Source organism: Paramisgurnus dabryanus, chromosome 3, assembly GCF_030506205.2.
Source record: "Paramisgurnus dabryanus chromosome 3, PD_genome_1.1, whole genome shotgun sequence".
Lineage (NCBI taxonomy): Eukaryota > Metazoa > Chordata > Actinopteri > Cypriniformes > Cobitidae > Paramisgurnus > Paramisgurnus dabryanus.
In genome coordinates this window covers 38,759,981-38,775,938 of record NC_133339.1, presented here as the reverse complement: position 1 = coordinate 38,775,938, position 15,958 = coordinate 38,759,981, and the positions used below count along the sequence as shown (strand labels likewise).

General features: G+C 39.8%; 1 protein-coding gene across 1 annotated transcript in view; it reads left to right on the top strand.

Moving 5' to 3' along the window:
- col5a3a (collagen, type V, alpha 3a) overlaps positions 1–7,242 on the top strand; it is an 81,174-nt gene extending 73,932 nt beyond the window's left edge. Inside the window, exons 65-67 of the mRNA XM_065263411.2 lie at positions 45–113; positions 675–908; positions 3,476–7,242. Coding sequence (XP_065119483.1) covers positions 45–113; positions 675–908; positions 3,476–3,622 — 450 coding nt within the window. The 3' untranslated portion in view covers positions 3,623–7,242. The remainder of the gene's footprint in view (positions 1–44; positions 114–674; positions 909–3,475) is intronic.
- Positions 7,243–15,958: the final 8,716 nt, after the last annotated feature.

Genomic DNA, 15,958 nt, shown 5'->3' with positions numbered 1-15,958 from the left:
TGGAGAAAAACATGTCTGATCTGTCTCTTCATCTCTCTGTACAGGTGAAGCTGGCTGCTTGGAACAAAGAAAAACCGGGCAGTTGGTACAGCCAGTATAGAAAGGGCAAGCAGGTGCCGTTCTCTTCAAATGCTTTCCTCTTATTTTTAATGTCTGACTGTCAACATCTCTTCAGTTTGGATCTTAGATCACTTTTTTGTATAGCAGCTCTTCTTTATTGTGTCTATAGTGGATGGGAATGTGTTGCCTGGTGGTAGACTTGTTTGTTTTACTCTTAAGTTAATGGTGAAAAGAGGTGTCAAGCAGATGAATAAATCAACGGATGTTTGTTTCTGATAAAAATAAAGAAATGAATGATACGTCTTGACTAGTAAAGAGATGTGATGGAATTTATATGCGGCTCTGTGCGAGACGCCCCTGGCCAAATTCTCTTGGGTGCGTATGGCCGACCTCCATCCGTCTTGACTCATTAAGTCATGGCTGAGATCAACAGCTAAGGCTCGTTTCAGTCCTAGCGCATTCGTAAGGTGTGACATGTGACCTTGTTATAGAGATTCAGTCAGACAGATGTCACTCTCTCCCAACTTCATTAAATATTAAAACGGTTGTTGCATGGATGTTGTGTCCGTGATGTCATCCTCGATTAAGTTGAATGTTTCTCCACATTGCTGCAGTTCTCCTACATCGATGCTGATGGAAACCCTGTGCCCGTGGTCCAGCTGACCTTCCTGAAGCTCCTGAGTGCCACAGGCAGGCAGACCTTCACCTACACCTGCCAGAACTCCATCGGCTGGTACGACCTGACGAGTCGCGGCCACCAGCATGCCGTGCGCTTCCGCGGAAGCAACGACGAGGAGATGACGCAAGCCAAATCCCCCTTCATCACATCACTGTACGATGGTTGTCAGGTAAGATGACTTCTGTATGAAATTACGTACGTGCGCTTGATGCTCGGTTGGTTGAGCAGCTGCATTAAAAATGCAAAGGTCGATTTCCAGGAAACGCATACTGATGAAATGTGAATGTATTGCATTCACGCATTTGACACATGCTTTTATCCAAGCTATATATTAACTTATTCCCCGCCAGAAACACCTCATTACACAACATCATACAGGGAATTTTGCAGCTTTGTAGCCCACCTCTTCTACTGGCGTACACAAAGGAAGGTCCAAAAAGAAATGATTTACTAAGTTTAGTGTAGAAGAACTCAACCGGCCTGCACAAAGCCCAGACTTAAACACCTTTGGGATGAATTGAAATGCAAACTGTGAGCCAGACCCCATCGCCCCACATCAGTGCCTGACCTCACTGATGCTTTTGTGTCTGAAAGGGAACAAATGCCCACAGCAATGTTTAAATATCCAGTGGAAAGCTTTCCCAGAAAAGCAGAAGCTGTTTTGGCAGAATGACTATTAAAGTCAATGGTTTGAAAATATTTAACCAACAAGCACATTTGGCTATGATGTTTGGGTGTCCACATATATTATGCATTTGTTTCCCATAACCATGCTATTTATTTTTTGTAGTAAACATGGCTGTGTTCGAAATAGGCCGTTATACTAGTGCACTGAAAAAATCTATGGTTGCACATGATTGAATTAAGTTTTCTTAAAATGATTTTTCTTTAAAAATAAATTTGAATCTACGTAATTGTATTATGTTCACCAGTTCAACATGATTGTACGGAGCCCCTAAGGGGACATTGAGCAAAAATTAAAGGAAGGACAATAAACTTTAATAAACTTTATTAAATAAAGTTTAGTTTTGCGTGCGCACGTTAAACTATTGCGTGCGCACGTGAAACTATCGCGTTTAGTTTCGCTTGTGCAAGTGAAACTTTTATGCGCGCACACGATAGTTTCATGTGCGCACAAGAAAGTTTAACGTGCAAAAGTTTCATGTGCGCACGCAAAACGAAACTTAAAAAAAATTCTGCACATGAAAGTTTTGCGTGAGCACATGAAAATTTCACGTGAGCACATGAAACTAAACTTTAGATTGTTTTAGCTCCAATGTCACCTTAGGGGCTCGGTATGATTGAATCAAGTTTTCTTAAAATGAAATTAATTTTAATTCATGTTAAATTCATTTTAAGAAAACATAATTTAATCATGTGCAACCAATGTCCAGACATTTTTTTAAGGGTGGTTTTCAAACTTTTGAAAGAGCTTAAAAAAAGATTACGCAACCCATATAGCTTTCTCTCATGCACGCGCCATCAGGACTACCTGGAAATTTTCCTTTGTGGGCCGGTGGATATGTTTAAAGTTATGATATAATTATTACAAGTTATGATATAATTAATACCTTTGCAGGCATTGACATTAACTTTTTTGCTCACCAGCCATAGTGTTTAGTTGTTTTCCGAACATTTTTTACTGGCCACAATTTTGCTGTTGGTAAAATTCATTTTATATGATTAAACCAATCCGTTGTAAACATGACTTTGGCATCTTAAAATCACTTTAATTTGAGTAATTTTACTTGATTTAGCTAGATTAGATGCAGATTCACTTTCAAATACAGATTGACCCCCCAAATTAAGACTACATTTATTAGCTGGTATATACCAAGTATATCAGTATAGATCATATCCTATATTTAGGTGCATGAAAAAATGTCTAGGGCATTATTGTTGCCCAAAGTAGCTCAGACTGCATCCCGTGCAATCAAAATCCATCATAACCCTTACTGTACGTTGTGCTGGGTGCAGGGAGTGCTCATGGGAGTTGTACTTTTCCAATATCGCATAGTAGTTTAAGTAAACTACAAAAAATGATATTCAACCTGCCAAAGTGGCTAGTGGGGTTGGCTGTCTTACTCGCCACAGCCGTGCACTGGCCAATCAGAATCATGTATTACCAACAGCAGGTGCTTCTTTATGTTATAGTTTATGTGATCGAGCGATGATCTAGAGAACAATTCAAATGCTATGACATCATCCTGGCAACCCAGATTAAAATTTTTGCGGCCAACCTGAAGGTCACAACCTAGGTTTGAAAACCACTGCCCTTTACTATACAGTGCACTATTTAGAGGAACAGCCATTTTGTAGTGGTCATTATCAAGTGCACTCGAAAACAGATGTACACTCAACGCTAGCCACGACTCTTCAGTAATCGTGGGGTTTATTTTGTGGTAACCATGGTTTAACTATGTTAGTAAAACCATGGTTAATTTCGTAATGGTCCAACACTCATGAGAAAGAACACCGACATTAAGTTTGTTTGGGTTTTAATGAATCATCCAATTAGCCAAATGTCTAAGGAGGATCAGAACAGGGTATTTTTAAAATAGCAGCACAGTAAGCCTGCTTCAGCAGCAGTTTAATGCATTATCCAGTAGCAAAGCATCTCAGGGGATACACTCAGCAATTCATCCCACAGCAAAAATACACTATCAAAACCTTTTCTCTCAAACTGTGTATTCAAAGCCATCAACCTTCTTTAAGCTCTTTTCTAATTTCCCACAGACGCGAAAGGGTCAAGAAAGGACAGTGCTGCAGATCGACTCTCCTCGATCAGAGCTGCTGCCGGTCGTGGATGTAGCCGTATCAGACTTTGGGAGTAACAACCAGAAATTTGGATTCCATCTTGGCCCAGTGTGTTTTAATGGGTAACACCAAACACCTCATCACAGGACTGAAGAATAAAAGCCATGAGCTACAGTATATTTATTATGTATGTAATATGTGGGCGTTTATAATGACTTTTGAACATCGAATGCAAGCCACAATTAACCCAAGTGGCTATTCAAGGGTGCTAGCCTCACATTTCTCAAAGGGAAGTCTTTCATCTTTTAATTTTCTTCTGTTATCATTTTTCGGTTTTGCTTTATACTCACCTGTGGATTCATTTACGAGGCGCGAACCCACCAAAGTTCAAAGAACTGCTTCAAGCACGACATGGAAAAACTAATTCCCGGCTCGAATTTTTTATCTGTGCTACAGACCTTTTTAGCCCACGGCGTAGTTGTTGGATTTCCAAGCATATCTTGTTTATTTGTCTTATTCGATAGCGATGAGTTTGAATTAATTTGCAACTCAAGGGATCGGCATCACCACTGAAGAGTAGATATTTTTCTAAACCCCATTTTCCTGCCTCGACTGCAACGAGATGCCATCGGAGGCAAAGTTATACCTCTTCACCAGTTTTGACAAGAAAATACGCCCTGGTCTATTTGTAATTCTCAGCTCGAATATTTCATGTCACATCAAACTTGCAGTGTTACTCATCTTTAATCAGTGTACGCGCATGCATAAACAATGTTAAATAAGGCCCCAGCTTTCAAAACGCGGGACTCTAATGGAGCCCAGCTGCTTATTAATATGTAAAGTAGTGCGTTCACTTAAGCTGTTTGTCTTGTTAGCGGGCCGTCTAGTATGTTTGCCTGTCAGTAATTCATGTTTTGGTGGTGCTAGTCTATCAACTGTACTTCACACAGCTGAGTTGCTTCATGTGTATCTGGTAATGAATGCCGATGACATTGGTGGATGTGAGCGACAGTGTCATACTAGCATTAGGGGCCAATCACACCAAACGCGTTTTAAATGCAGAATCTTTAAAAAGAGGATGCTTGCACTTACCTTAATGGAGAGGTGCACAAACACGCAGGAGAGAGCGAGTGAATGCAGTCTCGGTTGTTCCAAACAACTATAAACTTCTGTCACCACAACGGAAAGCCCGCCTCTCCTCTCATTCAATTAGACAGGGAAAAGACGCGAATGACGTCAGGTGTTTTTCCGCTTTCAGTGCTCCTTCAAAAAAATTGTGCTGTGGCATAAGCAGCGCGCATAACATTCACTGCCTATCATTCAAAAAAGTCGCCTGCAACTGCCATAAAAGCGTTTGGTGTGATCGGACCCTTAAACTAATGACCCTGCTATGAAACAGCTTGAATCAGCCTAAGCTGGTTTGTTTGGTCTAGCTGGTCTCCATCCCTTGTCAGACTGACTTTTTGTCAGGTTTTAAATGGGTTTTAGGCACTTGGTAACACGACAGGCTTGATAGACCAGCTGAGCCAATCTGAGTAAATCAAGCTTTATTTTTTTTGTACAAGCTTATTTACATGAATTCGCGATTACTTTAATATCTTAGTCATTAAAGCCACAATATGTAAGATTTTTGTAATAAATGATCCAATGACCACTTACACAGTGTGATATATTTTATAAGGTCACCATACGTGCCATTTTTCCGGGACGCGTCCTGGCGTCTTCCGCAAGTCATATTTGTCGAAGAATAAAACTACAATGATTGTTTTTAACTGAAATTTGAGAACATCGATGACGTATGCAGTCGACAAAAAGGACTTCCATAAAGATGCCCCCGAAATCCTGGCAAGGACGCATCCCGGAAAAATGGCGCGTATGGTCACCCTAATATTTATTGCAGTTGTGTACAATATCCCAAAAGTTCCCAAGCATTTGTCAATCCAAAGAAGTTCCTGTTTTAAATATTGTCTTGTCCCTTGTCTTCCTTGTAAATCTCTAGCCTGGTCCAACCAGACTCTCGTACATGAATTTCATTTGTACAGAGGGTCTGGGCACGCTCCATTGCAAAGCGTTACTTCCGTTATGGAGGGTCCTCTGTTGAACTATTGGATCTCCCCAGAGTCACTCTGAATCTGCCATAACCAATCGCTAACGTTTGGTCGTGACGTATGTCATGCGCATAGGCTTAGCACCACTAGCGTTAGCCATTTCCTTCACCACTAATGGAGCGAGCTGGAAAATCAAACTTTTCCCGAACCCCGTGGGGAGGAGGACCACAACGTCATGGCCACCAACAAAACTTAGCAAAGCTTGTTCTTGCTCCGGCTGTTATTTTCTGGATATTCGGCAGCGTTGCCACAACGGACCTAATAGCATTGCTCGCATCTTTTCCCGCAGCCATTACTGAACTACAACTCAGTCCGGCGCACGACCTTAACGTCATCTTTTTTAGCCACCCCCCTCTGTTCGCTGATTGGACCTGCAGATTTTTGCCGGAGAAACTGAAACTCTTCACAGTAGTCCCAGACGTTGTACTGAAGCTAAATGAAATTTAAGCGGAAGCATGTAGGAGGGCGGAGCCAGGCTAGTAATTCTCATCCTTTTGGCAAAACAAGTGGACCAACGCAAAAGTGGAGGTTATAGCATCTAGCTAATTCATTACGATGGCATCAAATAATGTGATCAAACGTTCAGTTAAAAAACATTAAATAATTACCTCATTCATTAAAATGATTATTGAATTCCATACCTGAAAACAACATCTCCCATCGTCCCATTCTCCTTCATAACGCCTTTAAAGGGACATTCCCCTTTTTTCCAGCTCCCCTAGAGTTAAACACTTGATTTTTATTGTTTTGGAATCCATTCAGCTGATCTCCGGGTCTGGTGGTACCACTTTTAGCATAGCTTAGCATAATCCATTGAATCTTATTAGACAATTAGCATCGCGCAAAAAAATAACCAAAGTTTTAATATTTTTCCTATTTAAAACTTCCTATTTAAAAGAAGACTCTTCTGTAGTTATATCGTGTACTAAGACCGACGGAAAATTTTAGGACTTTGCTGCCGTAACATGGCTGCAGCGGGCGCAATGATATTACTGCCTTTGTTATTGTGTAATAGCGGCCTCTAGTGGTAAACATCTTACATATTGTGGCTTTAACCTCAGATTGTTCCTAATTCTGTTTTGCAGTGTACATGTGTTGATATGTTGTCTTGTTTATTGTGTTCAAAATGTGTTATACTGTGGTGCTAAAGAGATATTTTTTGTCGCTGTGTTTATTGTTAAATTGTCTTCTCAGGAGTAGGTAAAGGGAAGAGGACACCTGTGGTGCTTAAGAGTTATACAAAACGATAGAAAAAATACTTAGAAGAAAATCAAATGCTGTCGTGTACAGCCATTATGGTGCTTATCTAGTGGCAACCGATATATTTTTTCAACTAGCAAATACAAAAGCACAGTAAACAAAATGTTTCCCCAATGGCAGCAGACATCAAATCTGCCAAGCGGGAAGTTGTGGGTCACCCAAAAAGCAGATGTGTATCGGTTTATCACTAGTCTTGTTTTTATATTAACTTCAATCCCTCCTGACCTCTGACCTCTCTTGTGTACAGTGTCTTTGCTACAAGTTTTTACATAGTGTACAGTTATTCTAAAGTATGAATGTTAGTAATAATCTGTTGCCTGTCTATTGTATTTGTGAAAAAAGCGATGAGTGAATTAAAAAGAACAATTCTTTTAAAGAGACTTTTTTTTGTTGTCCTTGTGTGCAAGCAATTTTTCGGAGAAACGGTGATGTCTTCCGTAAAAGCAACAGACAAGCTTGTCTCTTCATTAGCCAGAGCACCAATCTCTCGCTCTCTCTCCACTTGTAATCAACATCACTTCCTACCTCGCAGATGTAATCAACTCTGATTCACTCCCCAGTTCATTTATTTCAATTAACTTTTGTTTCCGTCCCCGGGAGAAGGAACCGGGCGCAGAAGAGGAAGCAGACAGCCCTTTATGTGTACGTGTGCGTGCGTGCGGGTGCGTAAATAATGAAATGACTCTGGATTAGAAAGTGAGCCAAGGAGAATTAACCATATCTGTGGAGGGACACAATGAAATAAGGGAGGGAATTGGCAAACCCGCTCACCTCCCGTTCGTCCGTCCCCATCTGCAGCGTGTTTTGCTAATGCGCAGTCCTTTTCTCCTCTCAACCTCTGCAATTATTTATGAGCACACAAACGATGGAAACCAGGAAAAGATACCGGCTCACCTCTTCAAAGTGAATAAATTGCCTTCGTGCTGTTGGCACAACAAGTGCGTCTCCGTGAAGCACCTTATTATCGCATTTAAACTACAACCGGTATTCAAAAGTAAAACGCAATTTCTTACCTGTGATTGAAAATAGAAAATAGATGTTTTTCATCTCTACAAATTTAATGTCTTGCTCAATTTTGGGTACTGAAAATTAATTTTACGCAAGTACGTTAACAATGCAAGTTCATTTTTTTTGATGGTGCGTTCATGTGTCACGTGTAGTCTAGACGTTGCACCGTTCACTCGCAAAAACAAATCTAAAGATCGTGCTTGGATTACAGTGTGGCAGGAAACTGCAGACAGTATATTGTAACATTTGAAGTGTAATATTATTTATTACTTGTGGTTTGTTTTTCAGCAAAGCCTTTGGAGTGACCTCATACAATGCTGCCAATATTTATTGCAAGATTTTAGCAAATTGTACATTCTTTAGCCTGATTTATTTTATTTATTTATTTATTTACTATTATTATTATCATGCAAACAGACAATTTCAATATTTACGGACTGCACCTTAAGACATCAAAGCATGCATTGCATTTTCAGTGGTGTGGCGTATTGAACATTAGAGTAAATGCGTATTATTTAAAATTGTGAAGTATTTATATCAGTGGTCTCCAACAGGTTGCCCGAACAGAGTCTTATGTTGCCGAAGCACATTCTATTAATAGCCTCAATTTTAATATTTTTTTATTACATATTTTTGTATTAGCTTGGCTTTTATGTATGTAAACATTTTAAACAACGATAAAAGAAGTAAAATAAAATAAAAACAACAAGTAAAAGAAAAGAGTTTTAAGTAGACTTTATCAAACAAGTAGCTCTCCAGGGGTGCGTTTCCCGAAAGCACCGTTAGCCAACTATGGTCGTAGTTCCAGCGTTTCAGCATAGTTCACCGATGCAGGTGTTTCCCGAAACCATCTTTCCTGCGGACATTCGCAAACTGCATCGCAAAGTTGTGTCGTTGTAAACGACAGCTTTTCACCTGTGGTTAGAAGCATAGTTTCTTGTTATTATATTATGTAGACTTACGTTGATCATGCTTTTGAACAAAATAAGCAAAAAACATGTTGTACAGTCTATATCCATCATTCCAAATATATATAAAAAATATTTTTGTCTTTAAGTTTGTAAACAGAATTAAAGCGCTGCATTTGAAAACTGCGCATGTGCTTATTCCTACGAGCTTTAAGACCCTGGGGAATCCCTGGTAGGAGTGACGTAAGAGGGAACTTGTGCATGAATTAAATATCTTGAAAATAAACAACAGATAACTAAATCACGATAACAAAATCAGTATTCCGATGCAATAAGTGTTATTTACAGCAATAATCTGGCATTAAATCGATTTGCACAGATTAATTAGTCCTTCACCTCCCACGTGACATCATCAACTAAACCAACATGGTTCAAATGACGAATGTGCGACAAAGTTACTATGCTTTCGGGAAACAGTCGTGACAAGGTGGTTCTTTTCTCCAACTACTGTATGCATCGTACTATGGTGGTTCAGCAGCGAATTATGTCATTTTTCGGGAAACACACCCCAGGTTGTTTTATTCATTGTGGTAGCACTTGCTCACAAAAAGGTTGAAGACCCCTGATTTAGACAGTATATTACGGTAGTATTTGTCGCAATGGCGTTCATTAATAGGGATGTAACAATTCAATTGCGGGTCCCATTAAAAATGCCTGTCTGAAATCGATTCTGAATTGCAAGGCTGCCATTCTTTGTTTCATGCACATCTTGTGCGTGTACTACGGCATTTGGTCAGTAGGAAGTTCTTATCAATCTAAAATCATTACGAGTCTGAGTCGTTTATAACGGGCATTTAAAAAAGCAACACTCGTTAAATAAAATCATTCAAAATATTCTTTATTATCATGAAAATATCTGAAACAATTTGAAGAACAGCGATATAAATATTCCTGTAGACATTTCCTGGAATAGCGTTTGTATGCTACATCTTCTGTGGCACAAAGGTAGTTTCTGCGTTAAAGCGCCCCCTGGCGTTTAGATGTGCCGGGATTTCAACCGTAATTCATTCAATTTCATTAATTGAGAAAACGCGCATTTGCACGGTTAAACGTTATGGTGCGTTTACACCAACTGCGTTCCAGGCGTCAAAATCGCCTCTAGCATTTGACGCGCATCAGAGGCAAAATCCGCTTCTTGTGGGAGGGGCAAGTGCTATGTGGTTGTCTGTTTGCAAGATGACTGATGTTGATTGTGCATTTATTGAGAGAGTTGCCGGTTTGTATTTGGTAACCTTACTATAAGGGGAAAATAAACGGTGCGGGTCAATAAACATGACATAACTCAAAAGTGAAATGTGTATTACAACTTACCAGGTTGCCCAATGTCCTCACTGACACTCTTCCAAGCGATGTCTTTTTTATTCCTGTTTCTATAGAAATAAGAACTTGTGTTGTATAGCTCCGCGTGACTGCTTCGGACATTATCAAGCGTTCCTTCAGGTTGAATGAGTGACTCCGGGCGGGGCTGCCTCCACAGCAGCAAGCAGGCTCCTGATTGGTTAACGCGGCACGAAAGTCCGCTAAAGTTCAAATGTTTCAACTCGGGCGTCAGCCGACAATTCGCGTCAAACACAAAATGCACAAAAAGCACCATTCGCGCATACCGCGCACAACGCTCAATTCCGCAAGCTAGACGCACGAATGAGGTGGAAACGCGTCTTGCGCACTGCGTCAACCGCCTCATCCGCACCACAGGACCTCCATCTTCACATTGACTTAACATTAAAATCACTCGCGCTTCACGCCTCTACCAAGGTGGGTGTAAACGCAGCATTACACCCCTATTCATAAATGCAGATAAGAAATGCAAATATTTACCAGAGTAACAATCGTACACTTTATGGTAGTGGTTCTCAACCTTTTTCCATGCAACCCCCCTCCAAAGAATATTCATAAAAAACTATCTCAAACTTAGAATTTTAATTAAACAAAACATTACATTATTCAAAATAGTGCCTTTGTTCAGCAGTCTTATTTTTCTGATGTTTAATTACACTGAATTTATGATAAATTAAAAATAAAACTGAGCATCTTGCGCCCCTCAGGGGGCCACACCGTCCAGTTTTATAAACCATTACGTTACGACAATAAATTGAAATTCACTTTTTCACTCACCAGCCAATTTGGCTATTAAATGTTTACATTACCGGACATTCAGAACGTCTACTAGCCAGAAAAGAGAAAGAAAATAACCAGATTAACAATGTCAAATCACATGTCATATTACTTAAACATTTTATTATTATGTATTATAAAATTCTGTTATCCTGCCATCTCCTCCCTTCCTCCCTCTTGTCATTTTCACCAAAACTGTCTTTTAAATAAGTAAAAAATAAACATCCAGAAACATCAAATAATGCCTTGAATAAAATAAATGTATATATATTAATATAGAGTACTCAGAGGTGGAAAGTAACGAATTACATTTACTCACGTTACTGTAATTGAGTAGTTTTTTTGTGTATTTTTACTTTTTTGAGTAGTTTTTAAAATCGGTACTTTTACTTTTACTTAAGTATGTTTTATTTAAAGTATTGTACTTCGCTACATTTTAAATCATATCCGTTACTGAGTAAAAAAATATTTTAAAAAGCAAGGTGATAAAGACGCGCAACGGATGTAAATGGGCGGGGCCCGGGGGAACGCGCAAAAAGTACAATGGAGACGGACTAGACAGGTGCGCGCTAATGCAGACCCGCCTCAGTTCAAATCTTATGAGAGAAACCCCTGGTCATATTTAAGCGACCACTGACGCGAAGCCAGTGTTTCATTTCTATGAAAGGTAGGATTCATGCTCTTAAGTACGAAATTGCATGACGCGTTTTTAATACCATGCGCATTATCTTCCGAGGTCTAGCAGCTTCGCGTCAAGTCAAACACAACTTCAAAACGTCCTCGAGAATGCGCACGTCATTAGACATTGCAGAGAGAGAGAGAGAGAGAGAAGAATAAAGGTCATCAGATCCCCAGGTCAGGGAAGTAAGAAGATAATGAACGTGTCAAATGTATATAGACATGGCACTCATCTCATTATATGCTCATTTAAACTATATATAGTTTAATAAAAGAATGTATGTTACCAGCAATACAATTACAACCTTACTATAGTAATTGTATTTACAAGCTGCTGACCACCTTCAAAAGTGCATAACTCATATGTAAAAATCATTAAACAATTCCATAAATGTTTCTTACTTTAAAAAAGCTTTTTATTTTATTAACTTTTTGTTATTGCACTTTAATTGTAAAGATGTTCCTACAATTAAAAACAACTAGTTTGAGATTTATATTCCCTTGTCGTTTTTGAAATATACTAGAATCCTCCACCTCTCCCGCTGTAAAAAAGTAACTTTTACTCTGAGTAAAGTTAAAATGAGTTACTTTTTACTTTTACTTGAGGAGATTTTTAGACAAGTAACTTTACTTTTACTTAAGTAAAATATTATTAAAGTAACTTTACTTTTACTTGAGTACAATATTTTATTACTTTTTCCACCTCTGAGAGTACTAAATAGATTAGTTGTACTAGCACTGTAGTTTTTACTGTACTTTGTTCTTGTCTGCCCTACGTGAAGCAGAATAAATAAAGTGTTCCCTTTCGAGGGAACTCCACGCTGCATCAGAGAGCTGACGCTTTGGGAGTGCCTACAGCGTGACAGCATCTGAGTATGTATATCAAATTCAACCAATGGTTGGGCGTGACGTCACCGGGGGGAAGCCAGAGAGTATAAAAGGACCAAACAGAACGTCCACTTTAGCTGACACATGCCGAAGCAGGTGTACAGGTGCGCAGGAAGTATGGCAAAGGAGACACAGCGTCTTGTTCCCTTCTCAGGGAACAGAGGTTAAATACATGCTTACCTTAGACGTTTTTCATACTGTTCTATAACCATTTTTTTTTTTTATAATAAAAAGTCAGGAAGATGACGTTTTGCATGATGCGTATACTGTAAATATAACTGGGGATTTCTTGTTTGTATAAGTACGTCACCGGAAAATAAGTCATCAAGTGTCCCAATGTATAGTAAGCCAATTTCCTAACCTGTGCCTGAGCCCCTGTACACGAGGAAGCGATTGAGACACACGGATAGACGAGCCATTCATGGCCAGTTTGCCACTGGGTATTAAATCTTCTGCTTTTCTTGTTTTCTTCTCTCTTGGTCTCCTTGGTTGTTTGGGGCAACTGTTCTTTTTATGCTGGGGTAAAAGAGCCGGAGATGTGCAGATGCTGCACAATAATGCTGTATGTATTTAGTATACCATGATGACTCACAATTTAACTAAAATGGGCAGATTTGGCTTCTTTACAAAGAAATTAATGATTGAACATAATTTACAAAAAATAACCTTGCCAATTGGCTGGAGACTTGAACATTACCCGCCACAGCTGATTTCTCCCCACATTTGGCAGGTGTTAATTTCAAACCCTGATTGTTTTTCCTAAAAATAATAATGTTTTGGATAAAATGGCCATCTATAGGTTCACTTGCATATGAACTTCCCATTTGTTCATATATCATTCACGTGCCCTCCAAATTCTCCCACTCTTTCCTTTCTCCTCATCTCTTAAGGGAAAAAGGCCACTTATCCTCATGGGACACAGCTCAAGGTCAGCATCAATAAGAGAAAACGGCTCTATTTTCTCCTCTTTTAGCTTCCCTCAATCCAATCAAATTTTAACTATCCTAAGCACTCCGCCTGCAAAAGGTCACTCCCCACAACTGCCGTTGAATAGCGATGAAGTGGAGTTGCCTCTCCACACGATCACTTAAAGCCATGCATTCACCCCGGCTGAATACGAGTGGTGGAGTATTTTAGCACGGGCTGATAGCTGGCCGCCCCCTTTACGCTGTTAAAAATGCTGATCACTTATCGGTGGGTGGCACGCAGTTTCTACATAGCTGATGTGCAGAGACCTCTGGCTCAAAGACATTACGATTGATGCTATCTCTACATCTAATGCTGTTATCATGTGGCCTCTCAGTGACGTACTGTGATCTGAGTGTAAAAGAGCATACAGAGATTTTTTTGCTAGTTTCAGCCTGATGCGTAATCATTTTCACGTCCGGCGCCACGTTGTTTAAATAGAGAATGCACTTGCGCCCATCTGCTGGTCTGAAAATAAAGTGTTTTCAGGCTTATTGTTGACACATTGCTATTTTAAGGCAACTGAAAATGATCACACCATTGACCAACTTAAACCTGGTCTAAAATTAATTTTTCTTTCTTTATTTAAAAAGCGTGTTAGTAATATATGTCTATAGGCGGGTGCACAATGAGCGCTTTATGTATTGTGTAAGATTTTCATGCCATAATAGTCATTGCATGTATCAAATTATCTAATTGCATCAATGCCGAATAAAAATGTTTTCCACTCTGGTTAAGTGTTCAGTTTTTGCTCTTGCAAATTCTGCCATGTATATGGCAAATCCGCCATGGTGCAAGCGCAACTGAATTTAAAGAGAATTGAATATGAGACTCTTGTTTATTGCATATTACACCCAAAACACCGGTGACGCGAATAAGATTCAATGGATTATGCTACGCTATGCTAAAAGTGGAAGCGCCAGACCCGGAGATCGGCTGAATGGATTCCAAAACGATAAAAATCAAATGTTTAACTCTAGGGGAGCTGGAAAATGAGCGAATGCATCCCTTTTAAACCATTGGCCTGGTACATCAACTTTTTCCATCATTAAATAATCTCCTCCCAAATATTTTGTGTCTGAAAAGGAAACTCCTAGAAATACATATGCAATAAAGTCAGTCGCAAAAACAACTAGACCTTTTCACCTTTTCAGCGCTAATGATCCACTGCGCATCTTCAGTAAATCCTGACAGTCGTTATTGAACGACAAAATGATGATTTGAAATGGCGGACGCTGTTAGTAAAACTGGGAATAAGAGTGTAATGCTGCGTTTACACCAGCTGCGGTAGAGGCGGCAAGCGCGGGTAATTTACATGTTAAGTCAATGCAAAGATGCGATTACACTCAGATTATTATCCTAAGCGTAAGTGCGGCGCGAATGCAAATTGCCACGTAAGTGCGGCGCGAATGCGAATTGCCGCGGGAAACACCAGAGTTGAAAAATCTGAACTTAACCAATCAGGACCTTGCTTTAGTAGTGATGTGGCGGAGTCAAGGGAGTCGCAGAACCCCCTCCCATGACGCGAAATTCAAGAATTTCACGCGTGAATGTAGCGAGTGAACTCAAATGTTCAAGCGTCCAACTATGTGCAAATAGCGCGTTTTTGCCGCCTCTACCACGGCTGGTGGTCTGTCTATGTGTCAGATTGTGAACAAATTGGTGGTAGCAAGAAAACACGGATGCAGGAAAGTTTGTGTTTGCTGTCTAAACATTGATTAATTTACCCCTGAATCGAAATCGTATCACAGATTTTTCAAGGTATTGGTAACCAGTGTTGGGGCTAGTTACTCAAAAAAGTAATATATTACGTATTACATATTACTCTCAAAAATAGTAATGCCTTACTTTACTTTATTACTCCCTGGAGAAAGTAACTAGTTATATTACTAGTTATATTACTAGTTACATTTTTTTTCTGGACAAGAATGTTTATTTGGGCAAGCCACGGCCAAGAAAATGCTGGCTTCCTTACCCGCTACTGGACGTGGGGCACAGCGTTTGGAGAAACATTAAAGAGTGTGCACTTCACCGTCAAGTTATTTTCCTTCCTCTGAAAAAGAGCTTGCCGTTGTTGACGCTTCCATTTACCCGATCTGTCTTTGAGTGTGCCGCTGCCGCTCTGTCCTGCTGGCTGCCGGGTGTCGACCAATCGGTGATGGTAAATGATACCTCGTGCCAAACTTAGACCAATCACTGTTCCATTCACGCCCTCCTCCCCTTCCCTTTTGTTCTCTGTGTTTTGTGCCTTGTGTGATGAAGGTGCTACTGGCGAATGTAACTTAAGTAACTAGCTCGGGAAAACTGTAATAATATTACCATTTTCAGACGGGTAATGCCTTACACTACTAGTTACTGAAAAAAGTAATATTATTACAGTAACTAGTTACTTTGTAACTAGTTACACCCAACACTGTTGGTAACAAACGTATCGCTGGCTGAGAAAACCGATATCATATTGTATTGTGACG